The sequence below is a fragment of the Armigeres subalbatus genome, chromosome 3 (assembly GCF_024139115.2).
Source record: "Armigeres subalbatus isolate Guangzhou_Male chromosome 3, GZ_Asu_2, whole genome shotgun sequence".
NCBI lineage: Eukaryota > Metazoa > Arthropoda > Insecta > Diptera > Culicidae > Armigeres > Armigeres subalbatus.
Window position 1 is genome coordinate 250,289,468 of NC_085141.1, and position 13,944 is coordinate 250,303,411.

Below are 13,944 nucleotides of genomic sequence, written 5' to 3' on the forward strand. Positions count from 1 at the left end.
ATAAGCAGAAAGTTCGCACGATCAAGTTTCACCTCAGTACGGCATGCATTTTGCGTTTTTTTTTGTGGAGGATGAGATAAAATTGAAATAGTGCATAGCTGATCGCGCATTTGTATTATGCGTAACTCCGGTAGAAGCCATCGGGCGAGTCATTGTATGATTTTTTTGCACGCCTTATAAATAGTTTATTGAAATTATTTTGGCACGGTCGCATCATTTATCAGAGTGATTTCAGATCCAACAATGCCACCTAAGTAACAATTTTTTTATTTAATATTCCATCAATTTTCCTAACTGACGTGGGCGTGGACGAGGTTAGAAAATTAAGAGAAAGATTGTCGCTTCGAAACATGTTGGGTACAGAACTTTCAAATCGTATGATTTTTTTCATTGTCCCTATCCCAGCAAAATTGTCATCTTTTGCAGCAAAAGATGTTTTTTTCGCATATGACTTTTCGGCTAAATGGCCTTTTCGGCCAACTAATGTTCAGTTCGGCCAAACGGATTTCGGCTAGGCGAATTTCCGTCAAGCGTGTTATTCGGCCATATGACATTCAATCAAATCGATTTCGGCCAACCGTTTCTTCACCGAATTCCCACCAGAAGTTTCCTTTGAATTTCCACGGAAAACTTTCGTATCCGTTTGAATTTCCACAAAAAGGATATCTTAAGTAAATAAATCTCTCGGATTTCCATGGATTACCTGCTTTTCGAGTTCCGTGATGAATTCTTTCAAATAGTTACGAAAAACTGTTTTGTTTTTCACCGGATTTTTTAATTTCCACGACAACAAACTCGACATTTCTAAGCAAAACTCTTCACTTCCTAAGCTTATTACAGAGACGAAAAGCTTAAAATAATTTATAAATTTATTCCATTATTATATTCTTTGAAATAATTTTTACAAATTTATTTTATATTACTACTAGTTTTAGCGGATATTTTTAGATTTCAATAAATTTGACAAATAATGATTGTTGATAAATTACTTTAGTTTTAGTTCCGAAGCAAACTAATAATTGAAATTGAAATTTACATAAAATATCTTATAATATTCGTTGAACGCAATAATTATTATCGTCATCTTCGACAAGCTGGGATCAGGACAAACTATCTAGGCTTCCTCGCTGCTCACTCGTTGGTTGTGGGTCAAACTAAATTTCGAAATATTTCTATTGCTCATATAGATGTTGTGTACACTTACAGTGTTTGTTCAGTGTTTCGTGTTCTTTGATGAAAAGATTGGTTGTGTGCATTTGTGTTAAACACAGGAAGCTTGCCTCGTGGTCTTCGATATGTTATGTAGAGACCTGAAGATGTTTTTGCGAGATTTAGAGCAACCTGCTGTTTCTGCTAATCTTCCAATCTTGTCATTAATTGCTTTGATTTTCTTCTGTTTTGTACATATTATTGCTTTCTGGATTCTAAAACTAAATTCTCATTATTATTTGCCCACATCAGTTCGATTATTTCTATGCGATTTTTCTCTTCTTACACCGTTCCTACAGGTTTAGGGTGTTTAGTAGTTCTAAGGAAACAAATAAAGAGTGACAGTACGCAACAAGCTCTCCATGGACATGAACTCGAACAATAAACAGAAAGATTCGAACGTTGTCCTGAATCTACGGGAATCAAATAAATTTGTTGTTGTTTTTCCGTATGCGAACAATCGGAAAGCTCGGAATAGGAACCGCTGGCAGTTAGGTTCACTTATATTGAAGCGATTAAGGAACGCACACAGGAATTGTACAGAGACAATAACTATCTCGTTTTAAGGAATAATGTTACTCGAATTGATTTTAAACTTCATCGCATGAGCTAGCGTTTTCCGTTCAGAAAGATTAGCCTAATTACGATAATGGAAAATCCGAAGTTCTCGAACGACTATAGGATCTGTATTGTAATCGAATCGAATTGTCATTTATTTATTTTCAGTTGTAACATCTAATAGACATAACTAGGTAACGCGTCGTGTAATAACGAATATCACGCCGTCAATTTTGAAATAACAATTCTCTGTAACTGTTAAATGATAACTGCGCAAGGTGCCAAAATAAGACGAAAACGTACAAAGCAACACCATAACTGCGTTATTTTCTATGTTTGACAATCCGAGTCCGAACTACAGCTAGGAAAGTTTAGAAGTTTAATTCTAGCAGTGTTTGTTTTTCTTATATTTTATTTGCCATTTGGTAACGCATCAAACCGCTTTTCCGTGTAATGCGCGCGACTTATTAGAAAGTCTTCAACGTTGCGTGCATGTGCCAAACAATCGTTTTCAGCACCTGAAAACAGCTCTTGTGTAACGCTTTCCATGGATCATCGTTTAGAAAATTAATCAAAGAAAAATGTTGTTAACCATAGTATGTTCACCCTCAAATGTTCTAATATTTCTCAACACCATTTTCATTTCCACATTACTTTCTTACTTTACACTTTCGCTACACTATATTTAAACCCCCCGAACAAATTACCTGCATCATCGAAAACCATCGCAACATGTAGCAAAAACCAACAGACCGATAATAACACCCCCGAATGAAGCGACGACGTACCCACTTTAGATACCACATTCTCCCCCCATCTTACATGAATTTCAAGATTGAAAGGGTTGCACAATGAAATATTACTGTTGTTACTGTTTTATATTTTGAGAATTACCACTACTACTACTATTGTAACTATTACCTACCTACTTAATACTAAATAGTTGCTACATTGGTTGTTAAATCATTAGTTACTTTCTTCCCGCCCTGTCCCCTATCTAGTTTCAGTTTTTATTGTGTCGTTTTTTTTTCGTAGTGACCTTTTAGTTATTCTTTTATAATCAAACAATTCCACCCAACCAAGTGCATTGTACTAGTGGTAGCTCGTACTGATATAATCTGCGAAAAAGCTGTACGTTGAAGTCCGTTTCGAACAACTTTAGGGAAATATTTGTTCTAATCGAATCCAGTAGCGTTTGTTTCGTTGCACTTTGTACTGATAATTAGTATAACATCACCATTGTAGCTAGCAGTCAAATGATTAGATTTCGCGTTTGTTGATTGATTCGTCTAAGAAGTAGACTCATCATTAATGTAGGGATTCAAGCTGTCAAACAATTGTAACCAGTATCCGTTATTAGGTTTATAAAACTGAATATTAGACATTTTATTTAGCTGCCTAAATAAATATAAATGATAAACTAATTTGAATAAAATATGTAAGCTAATTGCTTTTATGTTTAAAATTTATTAGCTCATGACATGACAAAGACCCAAATGACCTAAATTCTGTGTTCGCCGAAAGGACTAAGAATCTGTTTCGTTGAATTCCAATTAAATTTTATAGTTTCAATCCAAAAGTTTTTAAAACCTGTTGTCTTCGGAAATTGTTGGTATTGTAAATGGCGATGCACATGTCGATAAGCGATAATCGACAGATATTCTAAAGTGTTCAATTTACAATGAATTGAAGAAACAAATTTAAAATTCCACTGAGGCAAATTGAAGTATGGAATTTACCAATAAAAATTAATGCTACCGTTATGAATTTTGAAATGTTGTGTTATGAAAGTTGCTTTTAAGTAAACAATAGGTTAAACTGGATTTGAACTGTGGGTGTGGAGATCAAGAGACCTGTATGTAGACTTGGGTGCTAATGGAATGTTTGGTATAAAAAAATGTCCATCGATTTAAACAAAAATTGCAATATCAATTAATATCATCAATATCACAAATTTCATTAGCCTAAAATATGACCTTATGCAAAATATGAGCTCATCCGGTCATAGTTTAGGAGTGCCGATAAGACGATGAAAGTTTTATCATTTTTACCCATTAAAATTTTTCCAACAGTCGCTCTGATTCTGAAATGAAAATCGAAATATTGTTTTCAATGTCAGTGACAAATGTATGAAACGTCGAGATGTGATGTCATCTCGATAAAAAAACTAACTAAAATCTGGAAGATTTGCATTTTTTCACTTAGAAATTGTTTGGAGCATTGAAATTTTTTTTTTTATTTTAACGATACTTTACCCAACAGAGGGTATTCGTCTCTCAAAAAAAAGATGAAACATATTTTCATCGAATTCATAAAACAGACTCCGCAAAAGTTTCATTAGTCCATTATCTCGCTTGACAGGGTTTACTGATAAAAAGTAAACAAAAGTGTTTTTCATACCATTAGATAGCACATTCTAATACCAAGCAAGCTTTTAAAAATGTAAATGTAAACATTGCATTAGTTAGGAAAAAAACTAGTGATTTTTAAAACTATTTGTAGGTCCACCCACTTGGGCCACTTGTATTTTTTTCTGGGATGAGCCTTCTTCAATTTCATTACCGATAACGGAACATTTTTTGAACCGTCATCGATTCAAGTTCAGAAAAAGAAAAAATCTCTCACAAAAAAAAAACCTTATTCCATGTTTGCGTTTGGAAAATTCCAAAGGGTCCAGCAAACGCAGAATGACTTATCAAACAGGCCTATTCCAGAAAAAAAATACAAATAGACTTAAAATTTTCTTTTGTCGATTAAATTTTTGGATATGATTGATGAAATGGATGAATAGGCAAGGTTGATAATGTGCTTTTAGAAGTTTTTACTGCTTGAAATAAACCTGCGAAATAGGAATTGAAATTGTGATACATTTTTTTGAACTGCATTTTCTCAATGTTTACGTTTTGGATGTAAGCCCTTTCAAAAGTTTTGCGAGAAACATGTCTTGGCATAGATGCAAAAACTGAATCGGGCATAATCAAGTGCATCTTTTATGGGTCGATAAATATCTAATGGTATTTCTTTTTTGGTTAAAACAACACAATTAAAAAAATGTGAAGAACCTCAGAAAAGTTTTGAGATTTATAAATGTTGAGACTTTGTTTGAGGAAACTTTGAGCGTTTAAAGAAATTATTAACTATCGAAATTATTTTATTTACTTCTTTCAGTGATAATTATACTACTCAAAGCAACGTTATTTTTATATTAGCATTGCTTGTTCTTTTTGATTTGGTAGAACAAATATGCGAAAAATGGCAGTGAATGTTATTGAGACAAACTCTAGATTTGCCACGTAACGAGACGCCTATTATTGGGGAGCTAAGCATCGCGTCAGAGCGAAAGCGAATTAAGTATCAATTTTCCATTCAATTGAAAACCTTTTTCAGATAACCAAACATGATTTTTAACCCTTTCAGCACGTTTTTTTTACGAAGATCTAACGTATAGATTTGGGATTTTCACTGGATCCTGTCAAAACATGGTACAGAAAGAACCAAAAAGACGTTGAAATGTTTTGTTCGGATGTCCTAGCCCGTCCAAACTGTTCTGGAGTAAATATCCTGGAATGTATCCCCAAAATATGTCTTGAAGCAAAATGTTTGAAGCTGTGATATATGTCCAGGCGATCTTAAGAAAAAAAAAAAGTTTCGAATAAACGTAAACTATTTCAGGGTCTCCAAAACGTCCTGGAGTTCAGAACATGCGACCTACTCGATCAACCAAGTCCTGAATGATGTATCCGTGCATTGCTCAACATCCCAGCAGGTCCATCGAGACGATAGGATTTCACTCATTAATTTCACAAGCTACAGTGGACCCTCCATGAGTCGATGTTCTATGACTCGATATCGACTCGTGGATGATGTCATACTTAAAGCAAATGATGTCATACTTAAAAATATTATCTCGAGGCTTCTATTCTACATCTCAATATATGCTTTAGTGACTCAATATATGCTAGTTACTCCAAAACGTCCTGGAATTTGTAATGTTTGAAATACTCATTCATCCAAGTCCGTAAATCAGTTCTACACCCCAACATACCGCGGCTACATACGAATGGACATTGCTCGTCACAAACACCTCCTTAGTCATTGTGATTCTGGGTACATATCTTGATGTTAACTCATTTTGGAGCATTTTCGAGAACCTTGGACATCGCATGTTTATGGAAACCAGGATAGTATTCTTATTGAAGCGGTGGGGACATAGCTCTCTTCCGGGATTTTTCACAGCCAATCTAAAACGCTGGCTAATTTTTTTTTCTCCAAACTTCCGAAGAATAAAGTACAACATCGTGGTTGAATTTCATCCATTCCTTTGTTCAGAAGTATATTACTGCGGACCATTTACATTTAAGCTGAACAATTCATTAAAAACGAAATAAAAATAGCACTAATTCAAATCTTTATCGGCTCGAAAAGAACACAGCATTCACGAATACGAAGTTTCAGCATATGTTGTCGAATTGTTTTCCTTATTTTACAAAAATAATGAGCAAGTATTTTAAAGGTTTTCTAAAAAATTGATCCAAAGGTTTTCTAAAAAAAATGGACCCGGAAAACATGCCAAGCTTTGGCATGTGAACTAACCCTGCTTCTGCTTATCCTGTTGGATCAAGCTTATTTTTATTTACTTATTTCCATCTGGATAAAAGCCTTCATGAAATGTTGTTCATGCTCAAATTGTCGCTGAAACCTCATATATTTTCTTAAATGGATTTAACAATGACCACAATGACAACAATGATAAACAAAGTAGGATTCCTAAATAACCATCACTCGACTAATTGAAATTGAAGAGTGCGTTGAACTCGTCATAGCGTTCTAGATGAATCGTTCGTGGTCGTGCATTCCATAATTGTATAATCGACCTTCCTGCTGAATTATGTTCCTTGACCAGGGGCGTAAAAGCAGTCGTTGTTGAATATGTTTCAACGAAAACCGTCGAATCTTTGTTTGAGGATCGCTAGATCGAGTAGCTGCCATCGTTCTTTATATGGTGGAAGGTTTGTGGGATCGTTCCATGGAAGATTACGTAAAGCGTACCGGACAAATCTTCTTTGAACGTCTAACTTAGCGGTCCATTACCAAGCTGAATTCTAACATTGACCAAACAAGCGACTAATACAGTGCCTTTAGAGAAAGAGGATCGCGATAATTTTATGAATAAAGCCTAGTTGTCTGTTGGCTCTAGCTACGATATCTAGAGAATACTACTTGAAGAATAGACTGCAATCAAGAGTTACGTGTTTTGTGCACGTAAACTGCTGATACGATGCAAACTTGTGTCATGAATCGCATATTGGTAGAAGATAGGGTTCTTTTTGTGGTGAGAGGTAATAATCAAGGACGGAAATTTTCATTTTACTGTCACCTGCATCGACGTTCAGCAGTCAGCTTCGTCGTTGTTTTCGATATCACTCGTGCCGCCTGATTTTAATTAGCTAATTGATATTCAAGCGTAAAAAATAAATATCAACTGGATCTGAATGAGTATTTTGAATTGCGGTTGATTTGTACAGACAAATTATAATTATTGTTCTTTATATACTAAACAGATGCATGTCTTTTAGTAATCTGACTTCAAAATGTTAAATACAATACGAGATGATATTGATATTTTGAGATTCCAAATCGAGTATTATTGTGCCAAGCTGAAGTTCAATTTTGACACCGCACGCAATAATGCCAAGCCGAGAGGTTGACGCTTGCTGCCCATGCAGTCCTCGAATGACGATCAGTCAAATTTGTAAATAACTGGCGACTTGACTCTATGCTGGATGTCACCTGTTTGAGTATAGTTGAAGTGACTTTTACCGTCTCTGGTAATAATATAACACTTACGCCAACTCAGTATTAGGTAATTTGTGGAACACCATTCCTCAAACTTTGTACGAGTTGTAGGCAATCATGGGTAGAGCGAATAATCAGATTTTGACATCATTCATGAAAATAACAAATAGTAAGGGTCCTAGGGTCGTGGTACGCCTGATGGTTTCGTGACGAACGACTTGTCCGGTTTTTAAACACAGGGATCGCGGTTAGTGAGGTAAGATTTTAACCTACAAGTTAGTAACTCGGGCAGTTCTGTTTTATTAAGCTTAGCTAGCAGAATTACTCGATCGACTCGACCGAATGCAGCCTTGAGATCTGTGTGAATCACATCGGAGCCCATACGTCAAGCTGGCATGATTGGAATGATGTTGGTAGATCTTAGAGATCTTGGAGAAAATACATGTTGGTCAGGTCTTATCCAGTGTTTACTGGCTGTGAATAATGAATAGTTGACAATGCTTTGGAACAAGCGGTAATTTCCAATGTGGCGTTCATCCCCTCTTTGGGAATACACCCTGTTTCAGGGACAGGTCGTATATGTTTGTCAAAGGATAAATTTTCTAGACCAACATTTGAAAAGGGCGTAGCAGCCAAAATTGATTCCTTCTGATTCTTCGTCTACACATAAAGCTTTTAATGAATCATTTGTTTGGAAACTGCGTAAATCCATTTTACACAATTTCGAGAAAACAACAAAAAAATGTTTTTGAACAAATTGGCACCGAATCTTTCGATTTCTCCGATGCAGATCAATAGTTTTTGGCAAAACTCAACACCCTGGGGCACTTCCAGTGCAAAAACTTTAAACAGTATTCCACAATTGCTCTTCAAACGAAAAAAAATTCATACATTCCTGAACATAATTTTTTTTTTCGCGTTTTTGGGGTTCTCCAAGGAAGATTCTAACGAATGGCCAGAACTGATTCGGATTCAATATTTTTGATTCCTGATATTTCTGAAAGCATTTGGCGTAACGTTGGTATAGGCATCGATTGCACTGACGATACTTTTTGCTGGCTCAAGTTTTTAGTTGTTTGGAGAACAAATTGTGATTTTGGCTATACTGCCAACAGCTTCATACACGTTAGTTGCAATGCAATAGGTTGAAATTCGAATGGTCTCCTAGCCCATCTGATCAAACGTTTGTTTTGTCAAGTCGTTTGTCCAGGGAATGTACATTTCAGCGGAATAGAAGCTATTTGGTTTTTAACGCCCTGTAAAGTTGGGCTTTCTGAGTATTTTGTGCCACTTCAAGTTTTTGTTGCTTTGCTGAATTTGCTGCACATATTCTGTTGTCAATGAATATTCCAATTCTGCACAGTTCTGTAATTCTTTTCTTTCCTTCCTCGTTTGTCTTTGCCATCGTTTTTAGCAACATTAGCAACATTTTCCAAAAATCTGAAGAAAGGCAAAATGTCACTAAAATGACATTGTATCATATGACACATTTGAAAAGATTTCATTCCCTGGTCTCAGATTTTTATCATGATCATTTAAACCAAATCGGGTATGCATTGAATGCATGTTCCATTCTAGGCTATCCAAGAGTTGCAAGAATTGAAATACAGATCCTGAGGTTAATACTAGAGATGGGCGTTCAGATCTGAAACCGTCAAAATTATCCGGATCTTTAATGTGAGTGAATGATTCGAAACTCATTTTTTGAAAGACCCGGTTCGGATCTGCAAATTGTATTATTTGTAAGGAAAAGACAAAATTAAAGGTTCATTGTTGTTACTCCATACATATTATATATGATTGTGAGCAAGAGTGGGTGCAGTTATTGTATGTATGGTTGAAAAGTGTTTTACCATTCTGCTTTCTCCTTGTGTTTTGTTCTGAAGATCCGATTCGGTTGAAAGATCCGAACTATTAAAGGGAATGACCCAGATCTGATCCGATCATCGAAGTTATTCGTTTTGCCCATCTCTAGTAAATACGCGACAAGAAAGATCTATTTGCTTCTTCCAGAAATGCTACATACTCTTAGTGATCATTTCAACCAAAATGGGTTGGGAATTGATTGCATGTTCTAATCTAGGCTGTCCAAGAATATCAAGAATTGGAGTACAAGCCTTGAGTTCAATATGCGTAACGAATAATTTATTTCGGAAGCCTTCTTTCAAGATGCTCGAAACCCCCCTCCAAGAGGCTCGGAAGCCTTCTTTCAAGAGGCTCGGAAACCTCCTCTCAAGAGGCTCGGAAGCCTCCTTTCAAGAGGCTCGGAAGCCTCCTTCCAAGAGGCTCGGAAGCCTCCTTCCAAGAGGCTCGGAAGCCTCCTTTCAAGAGGCTCGGGAGCCGCCTTTGCGCAGAGCCTCCTTCCAAGAGGCCCGGAAGCCTCCTTCCAAGAGGCTCGGTAGCCTCCTTCCCCGAGGCTCGGAAGACTCCTTCCAAGAGGCTCAGGAAGCCTCCTTCCAAGAGGCTCAGAAGCCTCCTTCCAAGAGGCTCGAAGCCTCCTTCCAAGAGGCTCGGAAGCCTCCTCCCAAGCGGCTCGGAAGCCTCCTCTCAAGCGGCTCGGAAGCTTCCTCTCCAGCGGCTCGGGAGCCTCCTTTCAAGAGGCTCGGAAGCCTCCTCCAAGAGGCTCGGAAGCCTCCTTCCAAGAGGCTCGGAAGCCTCCTTCCAAGCTGCTCAAAAGCCTCCTTCCAAGAGGCACAGAAGCCTCCTTCCAAGAGGCTCGAAGCCTCCTTCCAAGAGGCTCGGAAGCCTCCTTCCAAGAGGCTCGGAAGCCTCCTTCCAAGAGGCTCGGAAGCCTCCTTCCAAGAGGCTCGGAAGCCTCCTTCCAAGAGGCTCGGAAGCCTCCTTCCAAGAGGCTCGGAAGCCTCCTTTCAAGAGGCTCGGAAGCCTCCTTCCAAGAGGCTCGGAAGCCTCCTTCCAAGAGGCTCGGAAGCCTCCTTCCAAGAGGCTCCGAAGCCTCCTTCCAAGAGGCTCGGAAGCCTCCTTCCAAGAGGCTCGGAAGCCTCCTTCCAAGAGGCTCGGAAGCCTCCTTCCAAGAGGCTCGGAACCCGGATAAAAAATATCATTAAAATATCATACATTTTACTGTTACACCACCATTTAAAACATAGTAACTACAATTGAATATAATGGTATTCAAACAATTAAATCACATAAGAAATAATTGTTTTCCACGATTAAATGAATGGTAAATGGGACTTTTACATTAAAAAATGGGGGTTGTTATGTATCTTTACAATAAAAAAATCGAAAAATTTTCATACAAAATTCAGAGCAAAACAATTGATTTTACGGTTCTTCAATGGGATGATTTCGAAAGACAAAACCATAGAAAACAATGTGTTTCAAATGTTTTCTCTTACTTTTTTTATAGTTTTACAGTATAAATACAATACGATTTGGAATACATCTCACACCAATAGTACAATAGAAATACAATACAATTAAAGGTTTTACAATTCATTTTATTTCTTTGCTTTGAAATTTAGTTTTAACTAAATTTTAGAGTTTATTTTATCCTGATACTGAGCACTCTTCAAAGCTACTCGCTGAGCATGCCGTAAGTGTTGCTGCTGGTAAAGAGTACTGGTGTTCGTAGTCTAATTGTAATAATTGCGGTGCTTGATGCGGCCGCTATCTTCCGGCATCCTCTTTGGGACTGATCCTGTGGATGATGAACATTATAAAAAATGTCAATGGTCTTCGAGCGGACATAGAAAATATGAAGAAAAGTTACCTGTATCAGCTCTTATATTCGGTGGATATGACAAATGAATAGCAGCAGCTGTTTTGTATGGAAAACGTTGACGATTGATGGCAAACTACGGTTTCCAGTGAGCTTCATAGTTCTGTAAGAAACAATAAAACGAAAAAATTATAAAACGAAGGAACTACTTTGGTGATAACAATCAAGAACTTCCCGGGAAGTCCTATACAGATTTTTCCGCAAGGCCAGTTAATCAAAACCTTAACAACACTTACAAGCACTTAGGCACTTACCATCATGACAAGGCACAGTAGACAATGATTCACTATTCAACCACTAGCAGAATCAAAAAAGCGGAAAGCAAAGAAGCGTCTTGCACTTTGACCGTTCGATTTTTTTTATTTTTCCCCAATCACAAACAAAACATTACACGCTTAAATGGAATTAGTTTTCCACGGAGTAAAAAAAAATTAAATATAAAAACTTTTTTTTTGCAATTCCTGATCATAAAACCTGGTTTACAGTTGTCATTTGAGTGATAAAACGGCCTACTTTTCTATACCAACAGAATGGGTGCTTTAATGACCATTATGCAACTCAAATGGGTTGCATAATATTCATTATAGCACTCATTCGGGTGCTATAATGAAAAACCTACATTGGGACAGTAGTTACATGACTACATTTAGCTGAATTAGTTTGGGTGAGTGTTTAAATAGTGTACTCTAAGCGTCTCGTAATAAATGAAATGGTTTGTTGGACATAACATCACAATTTTCCAAAGGCAATTGCATCCATCGCTTCATAGCTTTTCAAGCTATGCAATTTGGCACGATAAGATGGAATCTTATTGTTCTCTGCCGCAAAATAATTTATTAGCATGAATGATCATGTGGAGTGAATTCGATTGTACAATTTTGGTAAAGATTTATCATATTAAAGCCCATTTTTCGTCATTGCAAAAAATAGCGTGTGCAACTCGTTGCAAAACTCGATTTTTTCAGCACTCGTAGTATTTATCCAACTCGGCAAGCCTCGTTGGATAAACGTACAACTCGTGCTGAAAAAATCATCTTTTTGCAACTAGTTGCACAAACTACTATTTAATTATTTTAATTGTTGCAGAGATGCGATTTTTTTAAGATCTGAAATATAATTTATATATAAAAAAATCAAAAAAAATTTTTTTTTCTCAACAGTGGAAGCTATTGTTATTTTATAGTTTTCGTTGTTGCATCATTATTACAAATACTTCAAACATTCACTTATTTTTTTCAGATTTTCGTCTTTAAAAATGGATTTTTGATCAACGAAATGGACTTATTTAAAAATTTGGTCAAAAGTTTAATTAACATAAGCGAACCATAACAATATTATGGAATGATTGGTGACATTTGGGTGTATTGTTCTTTTGATGTAAATACAATATAGATGTTTTTCAACCGTAAGTTATCTACATTAAATGAACAGTCGAGTGTATTGTTCACCATACAATCTATAATATTCCAATGGATTAAACCATACAAGGTACTGTAAATTTTTATCCGGGAAGCCTCCTTCCAAGAGGCTCGGAAGCCTCCTTCCAAGAGGCTTGGAAGCCTCCTTCCAAGAGGCTTGGAAGCCTCCTTTCAAGAAGCTTGGAAGCCTTCTTCTGAGAGGCTTGGAAGCCTTCTTCCAAGAGGCTCGGAAGCCTCCTTCCAAGAGGCTCGGAAGCCGTCATTCAAGAGGCTCGGAAGCCTTCGTTCAAGAGGCTCGGAAGCCTCCGTTTAAGAGGCCCGGAAGCCTTCTTCCGAGAGGCTTGGAAGCCTTCTTCCAAGAGACTGGGAAGCCTTTTTTAAGAGGCTTGGAAGCCTTCTTCCAAGAGGCTGGGAAGCCTTCTTCCAAGAGGCTTGAAAGCCTTCTTCCAAGAGGCTTGAAAGCCTTCTTCCAAGAGACTTGGAAGCCTTCTTCCAAGAGGCTCAGAAGCCTCATTTCAAAAGGCAGGGAAGTCTTCGTTCAATAGATTCGGAAGCCTCCTTTCAAAAAGCTCGGAAGCCTCCCTTCAAGAGGCTTGGAAGCCTCCGCTCAAGGGACTCGTACACTTCAAAGTATTCTCTTAAAGTCTTATAGGAAGCTTGATGTATACACTTAATATGAAATCAGAAAAAAATCAGACAACTTTTTGGAGAACCTATATCCCGTTAGTTACAAAATTTCGTTGAAAACGTGTGTGAAGCTTCTCAGTGCCACCAACGCAGACTGTCCGACATACAAACTCAATCTCACCAGGCGATGACGTTGGCTTCCACTACGTAAACAAGGTGATGTTGACACCTAGTGGCAAATCAAAATGAACACTAGCGTTAAAAAGTAAAATATGGCAAATTTTCACCAAAATTATCAGCACATTACCATTGCACGGGGCCATAACGACATACTTCAAAATGACCAGTACAAAGTTTTACACAACAGCGATCTCTGTCCCTTAAGGTCTATATTCCTGTAGAATTCTTAGATAACAGGACAGTTATTGATCGCATATTCCATTTGGATTATTCGGATTAAAAAGGGCATGAATCTCGTTGGAAAATTGATAACAAATCTTTAGTTACGCGTGTAGTCCTTAGGGCCCGAACTCCATGGTGACTTGGGTGACTGTTGTTGAAGGTGTAATTAATTTGATTACATATATTACTTAC

At 37.3% G+C, this 13,944-nt stretch overlaps 1 protein-coding gene and 1 long non-coding RNA gene across 18 annotated transcripts in view; one reads left to right on the plus strand and one right to left on the minus strand.

Annotated features, from left to right (window-relative positions):
* LOC134223425 (serine/threonine-protein kinase MARK2-like) overlaps positions 1–13,944 on the plus strand; it is a 448,377-nt gene that overhangs the window by 405,610 nt on the left and 28,823 nt on the right. For 2 of the 17 annotated variants that reach the window (XM_062702576.1, XM_062702578.1), the window contains one exon: positions 1,509–2,077. The exons of the other annotated variants lie outside the window; for them this stretch is intronic. In XM_062702576.1, the coding sequence (XP_062558560.1) occupies positions 1,509–1,551 (43 nt within the window). In that variant the 3' untranslated portion in view covers positions 1,552–2,077. Of the gene's footprint in view, positions 1–1,508; positions 2,078–13,944 lie in introns of those variants that run through there. 17 annotated transcript variants of the gene reach the window in all.
* Positions 10,912–12,361, minus strand: LOC134223427 (uncharacterized). The gene is made up of 3 exons (XR_009982571.1): positions 11,560–12,361; positions 11,297–11,408; positions 10,912–11,224 (listed from the first exon to the last, which is right to left on the minus strand). It is a non-coding gene; the product is annotated as an uncharacterized LOC134223427 (long non-coding RNA).